General features: G+C 35.2%; 1 protein-coding gene across 1 annotated transcript; it reads left to right on the top strand.

The window, feature by feature from the left end:
- Positions 1-266: 266 nt before the first annotated feature.
- On the top strand, positions 267-23682 carry LOC145691076 (uncharacterized). Its single transcript, XM_081766741.1, has 2 exons — positions 267-1045; positions 20777-23682. Exons 1-2 carry the CDS (start codon positions 693-695, stop codon positions 21420-21422), a joined length of 999 nt encoding a protein of 332 aa, XP_081622867.1. The 5' UTR covers positions 267-692; the 3' UTR covers positions 21423-23682.
- The last annotated feature ends 249 nt before the right edge of the window (positions 23683-23931 follow it).

Below are 23931 nucleotides of genomic sequence, written 5' to 3'. Positions count from 1 at the left end.
GGTCAAGACGTGTGGTAGCTTTATTCCTCCGTGTATTTTCCTTATTTTATTGGGGGTACAGAAATATTCTATGGAAGGACAAAGTAAATCCTCTCTGTGGTTCTTGGACTGGCAACCATGTATGACTACAAAACTTGTACCTCAAAATCCTTCGTTTGAAAAAGACATCTGCTGTTTTAACACAGTATGTTTTGACATTTTACAACTATGATTTATAAGGGGGTAAAATTCGGACCCCGGTCTTTCGTGCGCGCCACACCGGGAGAGCGATCCACGTAAAGGCATTTTGCAACCGCATAAGAAGAAGAAGAAGATGACGAAGAAGAAACATGTACAGATTCGTGTCAAGGTGTAGGAGATGCTAACACATCTCATCCTATACTGTACTTATCTAGTATATACTTTAAATCCTTTGCTTCTAATACGCTTTTGTTAATTTACTATACGCTTAATACACTCAATAACTGCCAAATTAGCTTTATTACAAAGTGCTTTAAACTGGCGAAGAAGAAGAACCAATTGTTTCATTAATCAGTTATTCTGAATTTTATTAAAACCTGATCATATGTTTGATTGGAAGTATAAAGTTGCTTCTGTGAACGTTCTTGAAAATCATTTCATTAACATTGGCTGCATAAAATGTAAGGGAAGTATAAGAATAATGTCAAATTCTTATTAAATTTGATGTCATAATGGCTGGTGAGGCGCCTGTTAAGTTGGAATTGATGTGCAAAGAAGAAATTGATTATGACTTACCTCAGGAAGATCCACTCGAAGGGAAAGGGTGGACATACGAACTGATGACTGACAACAAAGAACTAATATTATCTACAACGGAAGAAGATCAAACAATGGACATGGATAGTGCAAAGTATTCTTTGGATGTGGATGTTGATAGGGTGAAATCAAAATTTGCAGTAAAAGAAGAATCTGCATTGAAAAGTAATATAGATACGCTAAAAGAAATAGTGGATCAAGAGTCTTGCACGTCGTACTCTAACGACTCCCAAAAATTAACAAGTTTAAATTCAGTTCGGCGAGAAAGGTAATGTTGAATTTTTCATATAGTAATTGGCTCAGGTTGGTAATACGGTTACATGGGTTCGGAAAGTTTATAGGTTAAAAACAATACTTCACGAGCAATATTTAGGTATGGGAGATACCTCGCACATAAATTAATAACCTACAATTTGGAAACGGCATGGCACAGATAGACTAGTTGTAGGCTATACCAATTAATAGTAATAATAATAACACCGATACCATCCATATAAATCTTATATAGATCGTTTCTTAATGAAATTATGATTACACATTTCTAATCAGTCCTTGTATATGTTAATAGTATGGGTGCTCGACGATAGTATTTAATATATATAAAGGATTTTGTAAAATAAGAGATCGCGAGAATGAAATTTACCCCAAATTTTCCAAATTTAAACGTAACAGTTGTTATACTTGAACAACAATTATGGTCGTTTGTGATTTTACTCAGGATTTAGCTAGAATTATTCTAGTATCATTTTCCCCGAGAGACATTAACAAAATACAAGATGAAAGAGAATTCCGACGAACAGGGATGTTCATTAATTGTGCAACACACCAATGCTCATTTCATTGTGTAGAGGCCCATAACTGTACATTTCATACCGGTACCTATTTCCTTTTAAGGAAGTCGACTGTATTTTTTCAGCAATCAGTTCTAGGGTATGGAACTTCCATTTCTACCTACAGGTTCACTCTAGGGGCTTATTGCGCGTACACGATATAAGAGTTATTGTATAATCAACACAAACCAACATGTGCTAGATAGCTGGTAAAAGAACAAGATTGCTACGTAACAGGACAGAGCGCAGGATGGTCCGTCAAGATGCGAAGGGATGGGTCAGGGACGATAAGTATACACGTAAACGAGGATAGCGCAAGACACTGTATATAGCATAAACTTACATATCTTACGTGTTGAATATGTATTAGTACGTTCCTAAATCTATTATTGGTAACATTCGGAAATGCTTTCATTGCTTGCATATTGGTGTTCTAAAGTAATACATTAGGAACCTAAATTTCTTAACTCTCAAACATTTTTCCAGTTCTGTGTCATGATTCAGTACGTTGAATTTTGATTCTTGATTTCGCTTATAGAGGTTACTAGCTACTTTGTGTGCGAATCCGTGCGAAACATTCACACTATGGTATTATTTAAACTGCTATTACGAATTTGTTCTGTAAATTTTACAGTAAATCTCGACCAGTTAATGTTTCCCTATTGGTTGATCTTCCATACAAATTGACACCGTATAATTTGTATGCTTCAAAGTAATTTTTGCAAGACATCATAGTTTTGAAGAAACGGTAGGCTATATATCACTATTTGGTTTACCTGAAGTGGGGAAAAAGAAGTGTTAAAGACGATGTTAAAAATTTACTCTCTCTCTCTCTCCTATCATGTTAACAGGATGATACTCGGTTCATCAGCAAGTTAACATGCACGTAAGTTTAACTGCGTGGAGAAGAGTGCTATAGATGTTTAAGACACAAAAATATTAGGAAGATTAGAGATGGGAAAACAATCATATAGGGCCGATATCAGTATCGAATCCACAGTCGTCAGGCGCAGTTGGTGTTGCTCATTGGAATTTATATTGCTCAATTTTTATAATAATAGTTATTATCATAATTATGATTAGGAATGGCAGGTGTACCGACATAGAAATGGAAGTCGCAAGAATGTTGCCTTTGTTATTTATTTTCATCAGTTCTTTTTTCACCATATTTTTTATAAGCATTCACTTTTCCCTAAGCCTAGTTTTAAAATACAAAGCAAAATACAAGTTTGTACAGTATTATAAAAATAATTTTTATCTGAACTTGTATAAAGTGAACTTATTATAAATCACTTAATGAACATAGCGTACAGGGAATATAACTGCAAAATATATATATGAATAATCATAAACTATTGTGTAATATAGGAAAATACATAGTTGTCCCACTGATGTATAAAAATATATATTTAGCAAATTTTGAAACATTCACCACTTTGAAACTGAAAATGGCATCAGTAAAGCCAACAGTTTGGAAACACGTCTCAAATAAATAAAAAGTAGGAAATAGTTTCTGACTCATGTCCAGGTCCATTCACTCTTTAAAACCCTAAAAACCTTTAAGTCATTTCACTTGTCTTGCAAAATGGCATTGTAACTATTTCAGTTCGAGGTCTCTGTTCGGGCGAACATTTATTTGTAACCACCCGGGTGTCAAGTCGCTGTTTGGGCTTCTATTTATTTGTAACTAATTTAAGGTCCAGTCTCTGTTCGCGGTTCTGTCCTCCGTGGTCCTACCAATAAGTATTCTGTTAAGACCTGAACTTACCTGGATAGGACAATGAAAGACCTCTCCAAGAAGGGTTACAAATTGTTTCGAAATCAATCGTCGGTCTCAATGATGATATGAGCATTAGGCGCCGAGAGGTTCGGATGCCTCGTCCCGAAAACCTCACGGACGATCAGATGGTCATCCAGACCACGACGCACACAAACATCATTAACACAAACAACGAAAACACACTGGATTAAATAACACTATACTTATTTTTTAGAATACTATTATGGAAAAAAATAGCGAAGAGGAATGAACACAACACTTAACACAGAGTATGTATAACAATTTTCATCACTAAAATCACATTTTGCCTTTTTAATGCACTGTAGCCCTTGATATATATGAGATTATAATTCCGATTTCACTGCAAATGCTTCTCTCACACCATTGACGCACTTGGGAGATTAGCACTGGGGGAAAAGTTTTCGGGACAATCCCAGGTAGGGATTCAGTTGCTGCGCCAAACAATTCTGAAGCGTAAAGGCGAGTCCTCAGCAAATTAGAAACCAAGGTCTTCAAAGTGAAATGCTGATGTTGGAGGGCGCGTATATAATTGACATGTACGCACAAGGTCTGCGGACCTGAGACTTCACTAGTTGGGGTCTAACCGTAAGGAAACGTCCTTCGCCGGCTAATAGCTTATGCTTCTTAACACAAAATCATACTTAATTCCCGGTGCAACGTGTGTGGTGGCTGCACACAATACCGGAGTCACTTTCTGAGCACCAAAGCTCAAGGTACGGGTTTCAGTGGTCGACTGAAGAGTGTTGGCAGTTCATTCCAAAAACCACTCAGTTAAATCACCTGTAGGCACATGCAAACGGAATACGGAAAATAATTTATGTTAATTTTAGTCAACTCCCACAATGCACGAGACACTGCGATAACTCGAGCGTGAGAAAGCACAGAAAAGAAACTGCCAAAGCAACGTGACTGGCGTCACTCTGCTCACTTGGATACCTGTTCTGGTCTGGTCTGCTCTAATTTATTGCAATGTTTCATAAGGGATTAAAGAAAGCACTTAATTCAGTTCCAAATAACTGCATAATATATACTGCGCATATAATAAGTCAGGGAGAAACACTGAGAAGGTTCGTGGCTCACTGAAATTTTCTCAGCAAAAGCAGTTTTAAATATATATATGAGAAACGATGAAAGACTTCTTTGTCCAATTGTGTGGGAAAGAAGCAATTTCCACGGAAGAAAGAACTTATTAGCGTCGCAGAGCAAAGTATAAATCGGAAATAATAATCACTGTCTTTACGAAGTATACAGAGCGACCACAAAAGCAAAAAAAAAAAAAAAAAACTTTATAACCTGTTGGCGGTTATAGCGTGACTTCAAATTGTAACCCGTATGGTTAAAACCAGAACATTCGCCCTTAATAGATCAAAATTCAAAGCATGTTACCAATAAAACGATTAGGAATATTTTTACAGCTCATCCCTCATGTATTTTTACCCTTTCTTAGATTGTAGAAAATAATAACTAATTATATCACTCATCGAGCACCGATAACGTGATTTAAAGCGAAACACTACTACCTTAGTTCCTCAGAGCGCGTAAATGAGATGTCAAAATTTAGAATAGGTGAAAATAGAACAAATCGATAATTTAAGTTCCGGTTATCTACAGACATACTTGTATCCCTTATATTGTATCCTATAGCAACAAATAATTTGTTTCCCTCAGTTAATACGGATAAAATAATTGCAAATTACATCCTTTGCGTTGGGAGGCGGAAAATCGAACATTACCAACCACAAGTTGGATAATATTCTAAGAATACGGATTGGAAACATTTTCTTAACATGTTTCGAATTTTCACCTTTTAATTGCAACTATTCTACAACCAACTTTCCGGAGTGGATAATTTATTTATTTAATTTTATTAGTTAACTGTTCAAAACGATAATCATGCCTGTTTTGTATGGCTGCGAATCATGGGCACTTATTCTAAGGGAAGAACATAAACTGAAAGTATTTGAGAACAAGATCCTGAGACGAACATTCGGACCCAGGAGGAACGGAAATGGGGAATGGCGGCAATTTCATAACGAGGAACTACATAATTTATACGGTTTACCCAACATTGTTAGGGTCGTCAAGTCTAGGAGGCTTAGGTGGGCGGGTCATGTAGCTAGAATGGAAGAAAGTAGAAACGCTTTTAAAGTCTTAGCTGGTAGACCAATCGGAAAACGACCATTAGGAAGACCTAGGCGCAGATGGGAGGACAATATTAAGATGGATCTCACATAGATTGGAATACAAAGTAGAAACTGGATTCAGTTAGCTAAGGATAGAAGTCAGTGGAGAGCTTTTGTGAACGCGGCATTAAATCTCCGGGTTCCGTAGGCCATGGAGTTAGTTAGTTAGTTAGTTAAGTGTTACAAATCGGGAGTTTGTGCTTTCTAGAATTTAAAAATTTGTAAGAATATCCAAAGTTGCAAGCTACAAAGAAAGTTCCATTTTGTTCTATTTCGAGCGCTTTCCAATTCCAACTTTCTTTTTTTTCTTTATTTTGGGGTTTACTCTTAACGTATCGTACATATATGTATTTCATATCCTGTTATCCCTAGTAAAAGAGGGAAGTAACTCGCATTTTTTTATAATGAAGAAAGTATCAACTTCTGTACTGACTAAAAGTGAAAAAATTCTCGATCGTTGCATGAAACTTGTTCCACACTTGGTAATCAGAACGACTCCTACTCTATTTCCTATTGCCGATTTTATAATTTGAGATCGTTTCATTCATTTTAGGCGAGGGAAATGAATTGAGATCTTATTTGAGAATTACAAGGAATGTAAGAGTATCCCTAGTACAAATCATTAATAATTTCCCACTGTTCTATTTGAAACATGTTTATTAGTGTAACAACTATTTCCGGTTATTTTTCTTGAAACTGCAGAGGATGTAATATGAGATGAAGTCTTTCTTACTAGGTGAGTGATTTTTTTTTAACTTTTTTTTTAGATTTTAGGCAGACATGATAATGACATTAGATGCAAGTCCAGCAGGATTTTGTATTTTTCATTTAAGAATAGCTTTAGAACAGAAGATAAAGAATAGTTTTATCATTACAAAATAACTATGCAAAGTATCTTTTTTGACAAAATAGAATCCTAACACCTCTAAAAACTTTAACTCGTGTTGGTTTATTCTCTGTGGCTTTCCTTTAAACTGAGATGGTCATTATGACTAAAAGTCGATTTCTAAGCAAAAATAGTATCGATTTATGTTGATGGGCAGCAGCATTTTCTCAGATAATATTCTCCTAGTACATTTAAGAAGAGTGTTTTATAAACGACATTTCTTTCTTGCATATAGAGCTCCTGTAGGCTGACATCACCGTTAATATTTAATTTGATTTGAAAGTAATGTGAAGTCAATTTTTATTTGATGTATTAAGATGTACTCATAAAAAACCAGCGAAGCGTTATTTATTTATTAATTAGCCCTCTACAGTCCAGATTGAGAATATAATCTTCAATACGAAATTACTAAGTGCATCCCGCCTTTTTAGTACCATAGAAAAATATACCTTCTGAGCGGCATTTCGTTCTCTGATGCAGCTCTACATTAGGAAAGCACAATGATGGCTATGAATTCAAAGTTCTGTGAGTGAAAAGATGTAAACTGCTTTATGAAAAACTATTGTCCCTTTTCATTTGATTTCTTGCACGGTTGGGGGGATATATTCGAAAATGCAAGAGCATGAGTGCACAAGGAACGAAGACGGACAAGAAGGTTATGGAGCCAATGGTTTATAGTTTACTTGTGTTTATAGTTTATAGTTTACTTTATCAGATTTTTCATATATTTCATGTTTCCGCTTTTTCTTCCTTTCTTTAATTTGTACTTTTTCTTGATTTTATACATTTTTTCACATTATATTCGATATTATTACGCCAAAATATGAGCTCTCTGATATCTTGTCAGCACTGTCGTGCATTTGTAGCATTTACCATATTTCATACTGCCTTTTTGCACAAGTCTGCACTTTGTGCACGTGGAGGTGAAAACACTGAGCTATTCCATATAAAATCAGCAAGATGATAAATGAATCTTTAAAAATTACAGTTAAATTTTACAATTCTAATAGTATTACAAGTTTGCGAAAAAAGTGGAAAGCTAAATGTTTTGGGAGTGAGTTCTGAAACTACAGGGTGCGAAATTACTTATATTTTTTCAACATAATATCGCACGCTTGATATTTGTACGACTAGCATTTGTAGGTGTCTCAAACTATATAGGATACTGGTTTGGGTTTCCTTTTTAAACTTATGCATCACCCATTACAAGAATTTCAATTATCAACCATAAATTTTTTAAATTTATACTATCGTTTCCTTTTAAGATTATAGCCCGCATCCCCACCCGATCTTGGTCGATTTCTTACGGTTTTATCTACAGTACTTGTCTCATGTCTTTTCTCCTTTGTAATTGTGTCCCGGCGGGAGCTCATGTGGTTCGGATTCCACGTTAATCAGTAGGTCCACGTCTCATATAGCCTCGCTGCTGAGAGGGACGTTAAACTCAAAATCAACTCAACTCCTTTGTAATTGTCTATTTCCTTTCCCTTCCTTTTTTGGTTAGTCATAATTCAGTAGGTTACGGTTATGCATTTTAAATGTTGCATGGTCTCCGAAATTTAAACTTAATCCCTTTCTCCCTTGTTTTTTTTTATTTTTTACGTTATTTTTGGAATTTAAAAATTACTCTAAGGGCATATACCTTACAAATATAAAAATCCTAAAATACCTGAGAGTGAATCAAGATAACTACTTTCTCTTTTGGATGAAACCTACGTGATTAATTCCCATTAGTATCGTCTTAAATTGGACAGGATGAGTGCGAGTTAAAATGGAAATTAAACAAGAAGATTCTGCTGACAATCAACAGGTATCATCTAATACTTTGTTCTTGGCTTTGTTTTCATTATTCCAAACATCATTTTGTTATGGTTTGATTTCTTTTCCATTTGATTTGTTGACACACAGAAAACAAACACATCTGGAATCACACACATATATTATAACGATCATTTTAAAAAAGTTGCATTTACCTGTTCCACGTTATTTTCAGAAAAGTTAATTTTGTTTATAACAGATTCTTACGTCTTGGTTTATAAAGATTTATAATTTGTGCTAAAGTAATATATTATTTTTTGTATTGTTTTCGTTGTTTTTCTTTTCGACAGATTCTTCAGCTAAGACCTGAAATTAGTTTAATTTTATATTTTACCATCTTATGTTATCCCATGCCTCTGCATTATGTTTTTTTCTAATTTCAATAGTGTTCTCATTTCTACCATTGTCAGAATGAGAAGCCATGGGTCGAGGGACGTAGCCCTGAATTCATTAGCAGGGCGCACTACCTCTAACATAGGGATATTATTACGTATGAGTAATTTGTTTAACTAGCGGGAACAACAGTAGTATATAAAGTCCTACTACAAAAGTATCGTATTAGACCGATTAAACGCTTAAAATGTAAGTTCCAAAACCACATAAATATATTCCGTTACACTCCATAAAACATATACATCAAACAAAATGAGGACCGTGGAGTTCAAGGGGACTAACTGACTTTTGAACTAAATTTGTTTATGCCGAAGAAATGAGAGCTATTCCATAATACTGTTCCAGGTTTGGGAATTTGTCGAAACACAGGTACCGTACTGAATCATCAAGATTGCTTAAGGCAATTTAGTAACTTTTATGTTTGAAAAGAAATGTTTAATGGAATATTTCTGACTAACGCCTACACATCCGGGAGAACAGTGCTACCAACGAGAAATATGCAGCTATCGCATAAGAACGAAATTTTTAAACATGTTCAAACTTGGGCCTGAACTCCAAGTTAAATAGTTGAATATAATACAATCACAAATTATGAGTAGTCACATAGTAGATTACTTTATCTCTGTGGATTCAAACTTCAGAAGAACGATCACGCAGCACATCACTATCTTTGACACAAAAGCCGTTGCTTGTAGGGAGCGCAAGCCGTGGGCCGCTAGGTTGGTCCGACGCTGATTTCTTCCTTTTTTTGGTGTTCTATAGAGTGGCATGTTTAAACATATTCGATATTTAATGTTTTATTATTATAATTGAAGGAACCATGACCTGTAAAAATTTCCATTGTTTCTTTGTTAATTTCTTTTTCCTTTCATAATTTTAACCTTTTCAGGACGGGCAGGGATTTCAAGAAAATCGTAGACCTTTACTTTGGCGGCCCTAGCACCCCTCCTAATTCTTCCATGGGTACCTTGTTGGAAAGCTTATCAAACAAAAATTCTAGTAAGATAACCTTTGAGGCTACCGTACCCAACCGATAGAAGAAGAAGAAGAAGAAAGAAAAAGAGAAAAAAATATTTTTTTTCGAAATTTGTGAGAGTCTGGGAACACTGTTTCTAGTCGTACGCTAGAAAAAATATTCTGACCTGTAGGCCAGACATCGGTAATAATTATACCAAAAAATGAAGGGCAAAGGTACAATAGCTAGGTAAAAAAAAAATCGGAAGATAGAATCTAGGTGAATCATCCTGTTCCTATTTTCCCGAGAAATTTTCGTCTACCCTTACGTTGGCAGGCTTAGCGACGCCCCTAAATGTCACATAAACAAACCATGCCTCGTTGGAAACCTTATAGAACAGATATTTGAGCAAAGTAACTTTCGTGTCTCTCGGACCAAATTAGTAAAAGAAGACGACGAAAATCATTTTTTTCCAAAAATACAATTCTTCAGATTTTGTCAGAATGTGGCAACACTGTTATATACCGTACGCAAGCAAAAAAAATCAGATTTACGCCAGACACTGGAGACAATGATACCAAAAATGAAGGGTTTAGATTCAATCAATGGAGGGAAAAATTCTGAACACTGAGCCTGCGTGAATCATCCTGTATTTTTTCGATAGATTGTGGTATACGCTAACATTGGCAAGTCTGGTGATGCCCCTAATTGTCACAAGCATATCAGCTATACCTCGTTGAAAACCTTATGAGACACCCATTTCAACAGGGTAACTTTCTTGTCTCTCGGACCAAACTAGTAAAAGAAGGAGAAGATAAAATTCAAAATTTTTGCAAAAAAAATCTATTTTTCCCAAATTTGTCCGACTATGGCAACGCTGTTATTTGTCGTACGCAAGAAAAAAATTCTCACCATTACGCCAGACATTGGGGACAATGATATAAAAAAATGAATGGTGTAGGTGCAATAGAAATGGAGGAAAAAAATTGGAGCACCGAATCTGCGTTTATCATACTGTATTTTTTTCGATAGATTGTGGTATACGCTAATATCGGCAGGCTTGGCCACGCTCCTAATTGTCACAAACATATCAGCTGTACCTCGTTGGAAAGCTTATGGAATAAACATTCCAACAAAGTAACTTTCGTTGTCTGTTGGGCCAAACTAGTAAAAGAAAAAGAAGACAAAAATGAAAATTTTGGGGAGAAAATCAAGTTTTTCGAAATTTGTCGGGCTATGGCAACACTGTTGTTTGTCGTATGCAAGAAAAATAATTCTCACATTTACCCCCGTTATTGTGAACAATTGTGCAAAAAATAAACCGTGTAAGTGCAGTAGGAATCCAGAAAAATCTTACTAACGCAGGGAATAAACTGACATTGGTTCAACTAACATCGTTCGTCGCAAGATCACTGCATTTCTTTCCTTTTGCTTCGGCAGGAAGATTTTTTCTTAAACTAAATAACTTGTCAAAGGAGGGAGTTGAAAGAAATGCATATTTACGACCCTTAAGTTCAACTGATAGCTACAGCTGACTTTGACCAGGCTAAAATTAGAACGGTGCGTTCTGAGGTGATAACTGTTTTCCTTTCGCTCTCTCTCTCTCTCTCTCTCTCTCTCTGTCTGTCTGTGTGTTCAATAAGTTATCTTTGTTGGAATGTCTGTTCTATAAGCTTTCCAACGAAGTATAGCTGATATGTTTTTGACAATTAGGAGCGTGGCCAAGTCTGCCAATGTTAGCTTATACCACAATCTCTCGGAAACATACAGGATGATTCACGTAGGTTCGAGGTTCCGAATTTTTTCTTCACTCCTATTGCACCTACACCATTCATTTTTTATATCGTTGTTCCCAATGTCTGGCGTAAATGTGAGATTTTTTCCATTGCGCACGAAAAATAACAGCGTTGCCATAGTCCGACAAATTTCGAAAAATTTGATTTTCCACCGAAAATTTTGACTTTTGTCTTTTTCTTCTTTTACTGGTTTGGCCCGAGACACACAAAAGTTACATTGTTGGAATGGCTGATCTATAAGGTTTTTAACGTGGTATGGTTTGTGTGTGATAATTAGGAATGTCGCTAGGGCTGTCAACGTTAGAGTGCATTACAGTGGATATTGAATAATATACAGGATGTGTCACGTAGGTGTGGGGTTCTGAATTTCTTTTTCCATTTGTATTGAACCGATGGGTTTGACTTTTGTGTATCATTGTCCCAAATATCTGTCGTAAATGTGAGATTTTCTTTCTTGGGTACGATGAATAACAATGTTGCCAGAGTTCTTCAAATTTGAAATATATTTTTTGTCTTTATAAGAAAATATACAATATGAAAAAGGGTAAATTCAATTCCCCTCCTATTCACCCCTCTCAAGCCCAAAAGTCATGGACTGGGTATGGCTAGTTAGTATGTTCATTTGTCTCTATGGATGCCATTTTTATCCTTGTAACTCTATCAGGGGGGTACCTCCCCCCAAATTCTGAAGGGAGAGAGGGAAAACTTTAAACACCCAACTTTGCCCCCTTCCCCCTTCAAGGCGGGACCGATTACATGAATGATATACACAGGATTAGAAAGTTCCATCCTTTCTGAAGAGATACATACCAAAATCATATCTCTAGGTTAATTACGAGCTGAGCTAGAGAGGTTTGAATTGCTGGCTCAAGGGTTGAGCCGCTCGTCCTGAAAAGGTTAATAGTCGGAATATATTATTCCAATTTGTTCTTTCTGGTTAAGTTTTATCATGTTATGTATTTTCTTTTGATGATTCTATTTAACTAAATTACTAATCGAAATTTTTCCAATTACTTTTACAATGTTCGCCTATCTCTTCTCTTAAATCCAACTTTTTATCTCTTGTCCTATTCAGCTAACCGCTAAAGTTTAAGGAGGTTGACGTTCTAAGCAATAGTAGTTCCTTACTCAAGTTGACTTGTATCATTATGTCTGATAGCTGGACACCGAACATGACAATACATGCATGCACCAATACATTACATGCCAGAATATTTCTCCAATTGAAGCAAGAAAGAATGAGTATTTCGGCAACACTTAAATAACCACTAGATAAAAAGGATATATTGCATTCACGTTTAATTCTGAGAAATGACAATTAATGCAAAGAAACTATATATAATAATATACATCATGTAGAGACAGAGAAACCATGGGCAGAACAACTAAATTTTAACACTTAAGCATAGACAGTCTGCATTTCCCTCCTATCCCACTATTTTTTTATTTATTTTTTTTTGTTTTCCCTTATGGAGTAAACCTTTTTTATTAACAATAGCGAACCTAACTTACAATGCTTAATTCTCTGAGAAACAAATTCTAATTCCAGGCTGGAAATCGAACTGAGAACGTTTGGAATGAGTCTCGCACGCTGTCCCCGTAGGTTCACAATCTAAGACGTATGTATAAACAGCCATAAAACTCCACAATACCATGGAGTAGACCCCGATTTCATTTGGAGTTTGAATTTTATTTACGTTCTTTTTATATCTATGGGTTAACGTCTGGCGTCAGAAGAAAGCCTTTGATCATTAAATCAAGATCAAGCAAAAGTTAATCCACAATCTTCAGATCGTACTGTTGCACCTTCATATATGTAGGACTAATCGAGGATTTGCTGTGAGAAATGACGTTTTGGCGCGCAGTTCTGCACATGTCATGGACCGAAAGAAAAAGGAATGAACAAAGACTAAAGGAAGTCGATGAAGGACGACAGATGATGAAAATTGTAGGAAAAAAGAAGAAACGGTATGCAGGGCCATCTTATTCGGCATCCCTACTGGATCACCATGCTGATAGAAGTAAAGACAATGAGTATAACATGAAGAGGAACACCAAAAATACAATACATAGTCAGTTACGAGGAGGAGACTTTATCAAGGTATGAAACTGATCTCCCAAGGGAGAGAAAAGTTTCAAATTTTCCATGTTGCCCACCAACTTATACTTGGGGTGAAGAGGAAGGAATCGGAAATTTAAAGAGTGATTTCTTAAGTTTGCAAAATTCGCACTAGTTCTTCAAGGATTATTAGAAATGTCATTTCATAAATCTGAGAAGCCAGTCTCATCTCTTGAAAGAGGTGTTTTCACCAATAATCCATGTGTGAGTCATCTAGTACCTTTGTTAGGTAATACGTGCAGTGTTAATAAACTTCGAAATTGCTATTTGCAAACTCTCACATGAGAACGTCGGTACGGTGTCGTGTTATCCTATGAAATAATCATCGTTCAAATATCGGCTACTACAAGTTACTTTTTACTCTCAATGTTTTTTTTTTTTTTCATTTCTTGTACATTATCTTAAATTTTGTTGACCAGTGGTTAATGGAAGCTAGGTTTGTTCAAATATCTTCACAATTCTGTTTCTTTTGACTGCGTGCATTTTTTCCTGTTGCCGTAATGTGGTCTTTAGTGGGTTATACCGTGTATAGTTCGGAGAATTTTACGTACTAATTTACGACATCTTGATTTAGTTTCGCCTTTTGCACAGTAAATACAATGGACAAACCAATACTTGCATGGTTGACTCGGTGGTCAGATGGTTAACTCTGGGATGAATAGTTGCGGGTTCAAGTCGGCAGGTGAAATATTTTTATTTCTAAATTTGTTTCTGTATCTTCACATATATTATTAATATTTGTTTTCTTGCATTTCTTGTATGTTTCTTGGTAATTTGTTCATCGATAAGGGTAAGTTAAATTAGGTTTCGTTATACAGCTTTACACTTTCGTATCTTTTGTTCAAAATGGATTTCTATATGCTCGCATTTATCAATAATTATTTATTTGTTTCAATGTTTGTGGTCATGATTTGGGCGCTGGCTAGATAGGGCTATGTTTGCAGAAAATATAGAACGATGCCATGCAGTTTTTGTTTACACAGCAATGCGTTATTTTTCCTTTATTCAGAAAATTACTTCGAGTGTGTGTTATGCAGCAAAACATTTTACTCACTGTTGGTGCCGGTGTTATCAGTTTTCTAGACGTACACGCTCTGTTCAATCACGTATTTGGCCACTTATTATGTATTAGCACCTGTTTCAAAAATGACCTATGGATTATTATCCTGATAAAAATAGAAAGCGTGATAATAAAATTGTATTTGCTTTATTTGAACACGCGCAAATTTTTACACTACATTTTTGAACGGGCATACCATAACTCGTTTTGTCTGGCTCAGTATCACGACTATTTTTTTTAACCATATACATAATTGTCAATTGTATGCTCTTTTTCATAAAGTAAATGAATACAAACGCAGGCTTTTGGACTAAAACTATGCCGTGTGTAAGTGACGGCAGTCTTCTAGAACGGATTTGCTCGTGCGTCCGTCTCCGAACAGGTATCAGAGCAAAATGGTTTTAAAAAATATTGAGAAACTTTTTCTTGCAATTGGTTCAACCTCCATAGAATAGGTTCCGTCATTTTATTTCTCTTTTCAAACAAGAATTGGTCCAAACTAACTAATTCCAATTTCAGCGTTTATTGGTATAGAACGAATATTGTAATATAACGAGAAGTATTTGTTTCCAAACGATTCAGCCTCTTAACACAATTTTCACGACTATCAAATGTACTTTACCGAAAACGAAGATAGTTTAAATTTACTATTCCGTCCAGTTTCGAAAGTGGTTATCATATAGAATAAACGGTAAATGCTGTCATGGTGCTTATTCTTATAGACATTTCAACGTTCCTCGAATATATTTAATTTCGCCCGTTAACCCTCAATTCAAACAGAAATTTCTTCAGGCCAGCCATTAGTTTGAGACTTAACGAACGAAACCATTAAACAAAACGGTAACCGGTAACGAGAAGTGATTGTTTGCAAATGATCCTGTGTCTATACACAACACATAATGACTCTCTACAACGCTATGCTAAAACAGCCAGTTTATCAAATTCTCCTTTATTAATACCGCTTTTATCGTTTTTTTGCCATGGAATGAAAACGGTAGCAGGAAAGGAAAAACGTCTTGCTGCATAGAATTCAGCGTCTCAAAAAAACATACCGCTACTTTCTTGGATATTACTAGTATTTCTGGTTTTAAAATTTATTTCCATAGAAAGAACACTGTAAAAGCTATCTGGAAGCGACTTTTTGCATTGGACGAAGCATCTCAAGCATACGTTCCATCTTCTGCGTTGAAATATTATTAAAACCAAACGTGGTTAATACTAGCCACTTCCGGTTTTAAAGTCTTTGCCAGAGAACGGAAACATTACAAGAAGACGTCTTTCAACACAATTGAGTGTCAAACATAACATGACTCTTGGCAACGCTCTACCAAAACTGGAAGTGGCTTAAATTTAATATTAATTAAGTTTTTGATACTTATTTCGATATGGATATCGCGGTAAGAGTTATTGCGTTGCGTGTCTACAATCAGCTGACTGTTCTAAGATAAGGTTCCACATTTTCTACTAACCTCTATTCAAAGCTGAGCGATTGAAATTAACCATTTGTGGTAATATTTTCCATCATGGTACGGAAACGGTACAGACAGTAACAATCTGTTTGTACAACCGATTCAAGGTTTGGAGTGGAGATATCACAACCCACAGAATTTTACCAACATCGGAAGTTGTTGAAACTTTCTAAACTGGTAATTTCAATACTGATATCTGTAAAGTAAAGGCTATAAGAGATATCGAAATACGGTTCCGTACAATCGATTCTGCTCCTCAAGAATAGGTTAATCTCTGTTAACCGTCTGTTCTAACCGTAAGCATTTAAAATTAGCCATTTCCGCTTTCAACATTTATCCCTACAGAACGGAAAAGGTAACAGGTTGCGAAAGGCAGATTTCAGCAAACAATTCAGTGTTGATATTGAACGTATTGTGATTACCCACAGAGCTCTACCAGAAACGAACATCGTTCAAGTTTAGTATTAATCCGGTTTTGAATATATTTTTCAACTTTTAGTGCCACAGAACAAAAAAGTAGCATAGAACCAGAATCAGTTATTACTCCGTTGAAATTCAATTCAAACTGGAAGTAGTTAGAATAAACCATTTCTTGTTTCAATGTCCATCGTTACAAAACGAACACCGTGAAATAGTGAGAAGCGTTTTTTGCAAACGTTTTAGCATCTAACACGTTTTAACATATCTCTAATATTCACAGCAATATATCAAAACCGCAAATGTTTGAAACTTACTATTACCTCCGATATCAGTACTGATGTCCGTCAAGCGAAAATGGTAAGATGTATTGAGAAATCGTTTTGTAGAATCGTGTCAACTTGCCTGAAAACGATCTATATTCTCGTCCAAGGTCTATTCAAACCGGAAGTGGTTAAAATTATCCGTCTCCGGTTTCAACATTTGTCGCTAAAACGAAAATTGTAATAGGTATCGAGTAGCTTTATTTTAAATATGATTGGTACTCCTGTTATCTGATTATCATAAAGAAAAACTGAATAAGATGTCAAGAAATTCTTCTGCGATCGGATAGGCGTCCCAAAGATGCATTCTACCTCGGTCTTTAAGTTTCTGTTCAAATTGAAAGTGCTTCAAATTAACGATTTTTTCAATGTTTATCTCTATAAAAGTAAAAGAGTAACGGATGGCAATTAATAGCTTTTTGAGATGGATCGTGGGGACTGATTCTATCTTCGATTTTGTAACTCTATGAAAACCGATTGTTACAGATGTACTACGTCAAGTTTGAGTATTGAATTCGCATATTTTGGAAGTCTTAGTTTCACACTGTGAAACCATGTTCACTTGTTAACTTGGATATGTGTAACATCTTTACTACAGCCCACCAGATTGATACTGTTAGTCATACTTAAAAATGTGTAGCTATGGAACAGATATTTGACAGAAGTTATGTGAGTGGTTAAACAAAAGTATGTCGCCCTCACAGTTTGGGCTCTACTGCCATTAATTTAAGCCTTTATTCTGATTTGAAATATTATCCTAGTCCAAAGTAATACTGTTACTTTGTTCGTCTTTCGTCATGCTTTATCCACGACAAATTTTTACCATTCTGACATTTAGTTTGTTATTTCATACATTTCGCTAACACCGTATCACTTGTTAATAAAATCAAATATTAAAAAATTTTTTAACGTTTTGAACTTCATCATGGTAGTTTTCTTTGTGTAAACAAAATGTTTCTGAGAGATTTCTAAACACTTCTTTATTTCCTTATTTCCATTTGTATGGAATATTTTCCCCGCTTTGGTATATAATGATATATACCTTAGTGCACGAATAATTATGTCAATATAGTTTCGCCCATTCTTTACTTGATATCTGTGTCCCCAAAGTTTACAAGTTTGTAAATTTCTAAGGGTTAATACCAGTAATATTACGGTCTAAGAGAAATTTGTTTTAAATGTATAATAATTTATGTTATTGTTGGTTGGTACTGTAATGAAGGGAATTAATTTATTTGTTGGAATAGGCCTAACACGAAGCTACTTTTATACTTGCAATTGGTCACCAAGGGGATAATATCTGTTGATCTGTTTTACAAAATGTTATCTAAATTGTGAACAATTCTGAAGAAATACTAAATTGAGACAATTATGATTTTCTCTTCTATCTCGTCTTCAATTAAACTTAATTGTCACATTCCACGGTATCCATTTATATCCCTTTTCACCTGGACCTTTTTTTTAATTCAAAAAAAGAAATTAAGAAAAAGAAAACTTTTTTCCTAATCTAGTATGATCTACTTATCCTCATAAATATGATGTTTTTTCTTTAAACTAGTAGCTTTCGGGAAAATTAACTTCCACAATTGTGCATGTTCGGCCAATACTGCATATATTGGAGATTCCACCTACCTGTAGAATTGTGTAGGTCAGGTCTGAAAAGGTTAAATATGGTAATTAGCACTCAGGAAAAAGATTGCCAATTTTGATTAACTTACTTAGCGTGAGATGTACGAAAAGAAAGCTTATGTCGCTATATGTATAATTAACATTTACAATAATAAAACATCACATTTTTACACAAATAATGAAATCGATATATCTACGATAGGCGGATCACGTCACTTGTGTCAGTAATACGCATGAGAACTGTAAAATTCTTGTGAAAGGTTGGTATATCAAAATCGATAATATAATATTATACAATAGGAGACTTTAAAAATGAGTGATCCAAGTTGGCATGGTTTAGTGCAGAATGATATCCAGTTGAGAAGTTAAATTTTTGAGCTGTGGGATTTCTGGTTTGGTTAATCACTGGGTGAATGAGTTTCGTATATTCCTGAATGTGTACTACAGTATAAGGTGAAGTATATATTTTAGTTTCTTGATCTTTTAATATTTCTGCTCAAAGTACACAGTTAAAATTACTATAAAATCTTCAAATGAAGGTCACGACTGTTGCCAGTAATTAATCATTCGACCTTCAATAATAAATTCGCGAACGTGTGCTCAGTACGTTGTACAGCCTTCTAACCAGCGAATTACAAACCTGATCACCATGGTGCCACTTCTGCAATAAAATGTACAGAAAACCATTGCTTAACTGCACCTTTGAATTTTCACAGATTATTCAATAATTACAACCGGGGGCAACTTTATGCTGATTGTCCCTGGTTCATGATTTGTGTAAGATCTCGATCTTAACTCTTACATTAGTGAGATGTGAACTTGTTTCAGGACGCATCTTTGCAAATGAAATGGACTTTGACTGAGGTGATATAAATCATATGTATACTTTGTTTTTAACGCGTTTGCGTTACTAATCTCGGCAAAAGATTTTCTTAAAACTCTATTTTATATGCGAATTATTATTATTATTATTATTATTATTATTATTATTATTATTATTATTATTATTATTATTATTATTATTATTTGTAGTTTTTACGTTGTAAGGGATTATAAATTTCCAGTGTTCATGACACCATTAGGCACACAGTATTATGTAATTTATATTCCGTCAAGTTTAAGGAAGGTATATTACTATAACGCCATTAAAACAAGTAGAAATACTTAATGTGGTGACACGGGAATTAAACAGGTAATATTAATCTGAATCACTAAGGAGGAGACGCTGATTCTTCGATTTCTTTTCTTTTTTTTTTTTTTTTTTTTTTTTTTTTGCGACAAGTAGAATGCTCCTTATAGGTTAAGAAGCACGTCCGAAAAGGATAAAGGCGTTATTTGAAACAGAAATGATGAAAATATTTTCTTTCCCGGCAAATAATTTTTAAATCGTGTACTACAAGCTTTTTTGCTGTTTTTGATGTGGCACGTGCGGCATCTGAAGAAGTCTATAAATTGATTTGCAGTTACATGGGTTTACAGGTAAATTTAACAACATCCATTCAAAAAGTAGTTTTCTTAAAATTTCTTCTATGCTTGCAAAATTGCGATCACTTAAATTCATCAGACATTGTGTAATAGGTGTGACGGAATTGCTAATGCTTGTCCATATTACATTACCGTTGATTTCTAAAATCATAGTATCATAGAAATAAATATTACAAGAAACTGACAGCTCAACACATCTCAAATATATTTATTTTATTAAGCGGGCCTAAATGTGTACCAGATGTAACCATGTAGCTATAAGTCAACAACCGCAAAGATTGTAGTACTGTACCTATAAAAATTTACTATATCAAAATATCAGATTATATTAAAAACACACATAGAGATTGATATACTGATTGAAATCACGTATTTTGTGCATAATTTTGTTATGCCCTTCCTTTGTTTCAGTGTCATAATAATAACAGTTTTTTTTAGCTGCAATTGCAACAAGTTCTTGCGATTTTAAAATTTTGTGACAACAATTAAACATATATAAATATTTTAGTGACAACGAATTTCTGATTTCGCTTATAATAATGAAATGTTTATTCGACGTAGCACAAATATGTATGTTGGTAGGTACTTGAGTTAATTAACTCTGATATGGTATATTTAAAGGAATGCAAAATTTGATATAGTAAAGCATATATTGAGAATGGAGAAATATGGAAAGTCCTTGATAGTTCTCGGTTCCATATTTCTACATGATTCCATGTAATAGAACAAATATATACGTAATCCTATCATGAAATATAATGAATGATTTTATATCTTCGTTGTTACTTAGTAAGTACCTTAATTCTCATTTCACGGTTTATTGACTTTGTTACAGACGAGATAACGTACTTGCTCTTCACGAGGATACGAATACCTTTCTAAGTCATAACTTAATACATAAAGGTACAACATTCCACAGAAGCGAAGAGTGTGGAAAGGGATTCAGTGAACGTTCTCGTTTGGCAAAACATGTGTTAATCCACACAGGGTTAAATCCTCACATTTGCCAAGAGTGTGGAAGGGGATTTAGGTATCGTTCAATATTGGGTAGACACATGTTAATTCACACAGGTGAGAGACCTCACAGTTGCCCAGGATGTGGAAAGAGATTCAATGTTCCTTCAAATTTGAATAGACACATGTTAATCCACACAGGGTTATATCCTTACATTTGCCAAGAGTGTGGAAAGGGATTCAATGTTCGTTCAAATTTGTCTGCTCACATGTTAATACACACAGGAGGAAAACCTCACGAATGCCAACAGTGTGGTAAGAGATTTAGTGATCGTTCAAGAATGACTAAACACATGTTAGTCCACACAGGGGAGAAACCTCACACTTGCCAGGAGTGCGGAAAGGGATTTAGATATCGATCAAAATTGCGTGCACACATGTTAGTCCACACAGGGGAGAAACCTCATACTTGCCAGAATGTAGAAAGGGATTCAGTGTTCGTTCTACTTTGTCTGTTCACATGTTAATCCACACAGGGGAGAAGCCTCACGAATGCCAACACTGTGGTAAGAGATTTAGTGTACGTTCAAGAATGACTAAACACACGTTAATCCACACAGGGGAAAAACCTCTAACTTGCCAAGAGTGCGGAAAGAGATTTAGAGATCGATCTACTTTGCGTGCACACATGTTAGTTCACACAGGGGAGAAACCTCATACTTGCCCAGAATGTGGAAAGGGATTCAGGGTTCGTTCTACTTTGTCTGCTCACATGTCAATCCACTCAGGGGAGAAGCCTCACGAATGCCAACAGTGTGGTAAGAGATTTAGTGTACGTTCAAGAATGACTAATCACATGTTAGTCCACACAGGGGAGAAACATCACACGTGCCAAGAGTGCGGAAAGAGATTTAGAAATTGATCAACTGCGTGCACACATGTTAAACCACAAAGGGGAGACTTGCCCAGAATGTGGAAAGGTATTCATTAGTTCAGATTTGAATAGGCACATGTTAGTCCACAGAAGGGAGAAACCTCATACTTGCCCAGAAAGTGGTAAGGGATTCACTGTTCGTTCAAATTTGGCTACGCATATGTTAATACACACAAGAGAGAATATCAGAAATTCCGGCAGTGTGGAAAAGGATTTAATGATCGTCCACATTCCATTACTTATATTTTACTCAGCCGAAAAACCTCATATACGCAAGAGTATGTAAGGAATTTAGCGAACGTTCACATTTGTGCAAACACGTTAATCTACAAAGGAAAAAAGCTAACACTTTCAGAAAGTGTGAAAAGGGGTTTCGGGAAACTTTCACCTGCACCCGTAAGAAACTTTACAATGAGGAAAGATATTTACTGCACATTAAAATTTGTTTTAAAACCTGAAAACCCACGCATGCCAAGAATGTTTAAACGATTCAGTGTACGTTCATGTTTTGGTACTCATGTTCATCCACAGACGAGAAAAATTTCGCACAGACAAGGATTGCGTCAATGGATTTAATCGTCCAAGTAGGGTTCCGCACAGAAAAACCTCCTATATGCCAGGCGTGTGGAAAAGAATTTGGACATCTTTCACATTTGCTAAAAACGTTAATCCACTCAGTCGAAAAATCTAACACAAGCGAAGAGTGTGGGAATGTGTATAACAAGGAGTTCAATTCCGGAGACATTTAGTTCCATACAGGGAAAGGATGGGTGTTAAAAAGTGTCCAAAGCGTTTACTTAAAGTCCATATTTTCTTAGTCTAAAAAAGTTGTAACACACGTGGAACGATTTACTGAAAAATTATATTTGTACATGAAAGGATATAGTCAGATTATACACGTGATAACAAATATTAGGTGCGTAATCTTGATTATATCTTTTGAAACATGATATTTGTGACGTGTGTATCCTGACTAAGTTCGAAACATCATATTTGTCAAAACCTACAAAATTCATTCAATATAACGCTGCTTAAGACAAATATAAAAGATGACAAAGTTTCTACTTGCCAACAGTGTGGAAGGATAATTTCTCGAAGTTCACAAATCTAAGAGACGGTAACATAATACAGTAATAATAATAATAATAATAACGATCACAATAGTATTAAAATATCGTAAGTGATAACAAGAAATGGTGACAACAACTAACAAAAGTTTATCAACTAAAACAACATCGTAGTGTAGCTGGAAAATGAAGTTATTCTAAGAGTGTATACACTATTTCGTTCTATAGTTTAGAAGGCCTGTGGAACAAAGAACGATAAACTCTTGAATGCCTAGGTCGTACTATATGAAAAAAAAAATTTGTGTGTTTGCGTGGAGAGAATTCGGAAACAAAATTCTGAGTTTAGCGTTCCGGCATGAGTTTGCCACCATTGAATTTATACAGATATTTGAGATCACTGATTTTATGACGAGTGTTACAAAGTTGTGTATTTATTGTTTGAAATAGTTCGCGTTTTGTCTTGCACGTGTACGAGACTCTCTAAAGCGTACTATTGCAAGGAATAAGTAAGGAATTGAGTTAATCCGTGATAGGTCTGTAGGAACTACTATTGTGCAGATAGACGAGCTTGTCTTGTAGGAATTTGCTGAAAATTAAATGTTCCGTATTTTTCTTAAACTGTACAGAAGTCCTGTAAGACGCATTGAATGCTTGGTGAAATTTTATGTTCTGTGAAAGTTAGTTTTGTGTCCAAAGAAACTCCGAAATCCTTAACATTATTGATTCTCGTGACAGGCAAACTATTTATATGGTATGGAGTAAATACAATATATTTCTTTACGGAAACTGTTATGGATTTACTCTTATTAGAATGAACTTTTTGGGGACCAGGTGTTACAAAAGGAGGAATTATTATCAATTTCTCTTTGAAATATATCGGAGACCTCTCTTCGGTACACTAATCTAAAGATTTCGCAGTCTCCTGTTAATAAGAAGATTCTGCTAATATTTGAGTTGACCCAACTAGTGGAATCGTTCAGGTACAATATGAATAACAATGCTCCAAATACGCTTCTATGTGATACTCCAGATGTT

This window comes from Thermobia domestica, chromosome 7, assembly GCF_964235325.1.
Source record: "Thermobia domestica chromosome 7, izTheDome1.hap1.1, whole genome shotgun sequence".
Classification (NCBI taxonomy): Eukaryota; Metazoa; Arthropoda; class Insecta; order Zygentoma; family Lepismatidae; genus Thermobia; species Thermobia domestica.
The sequence above is the reverse complement of the archived record's forward strand: the minus strand, read 5'-3'. Positions and strand labels throughout refer to the sequence as shown.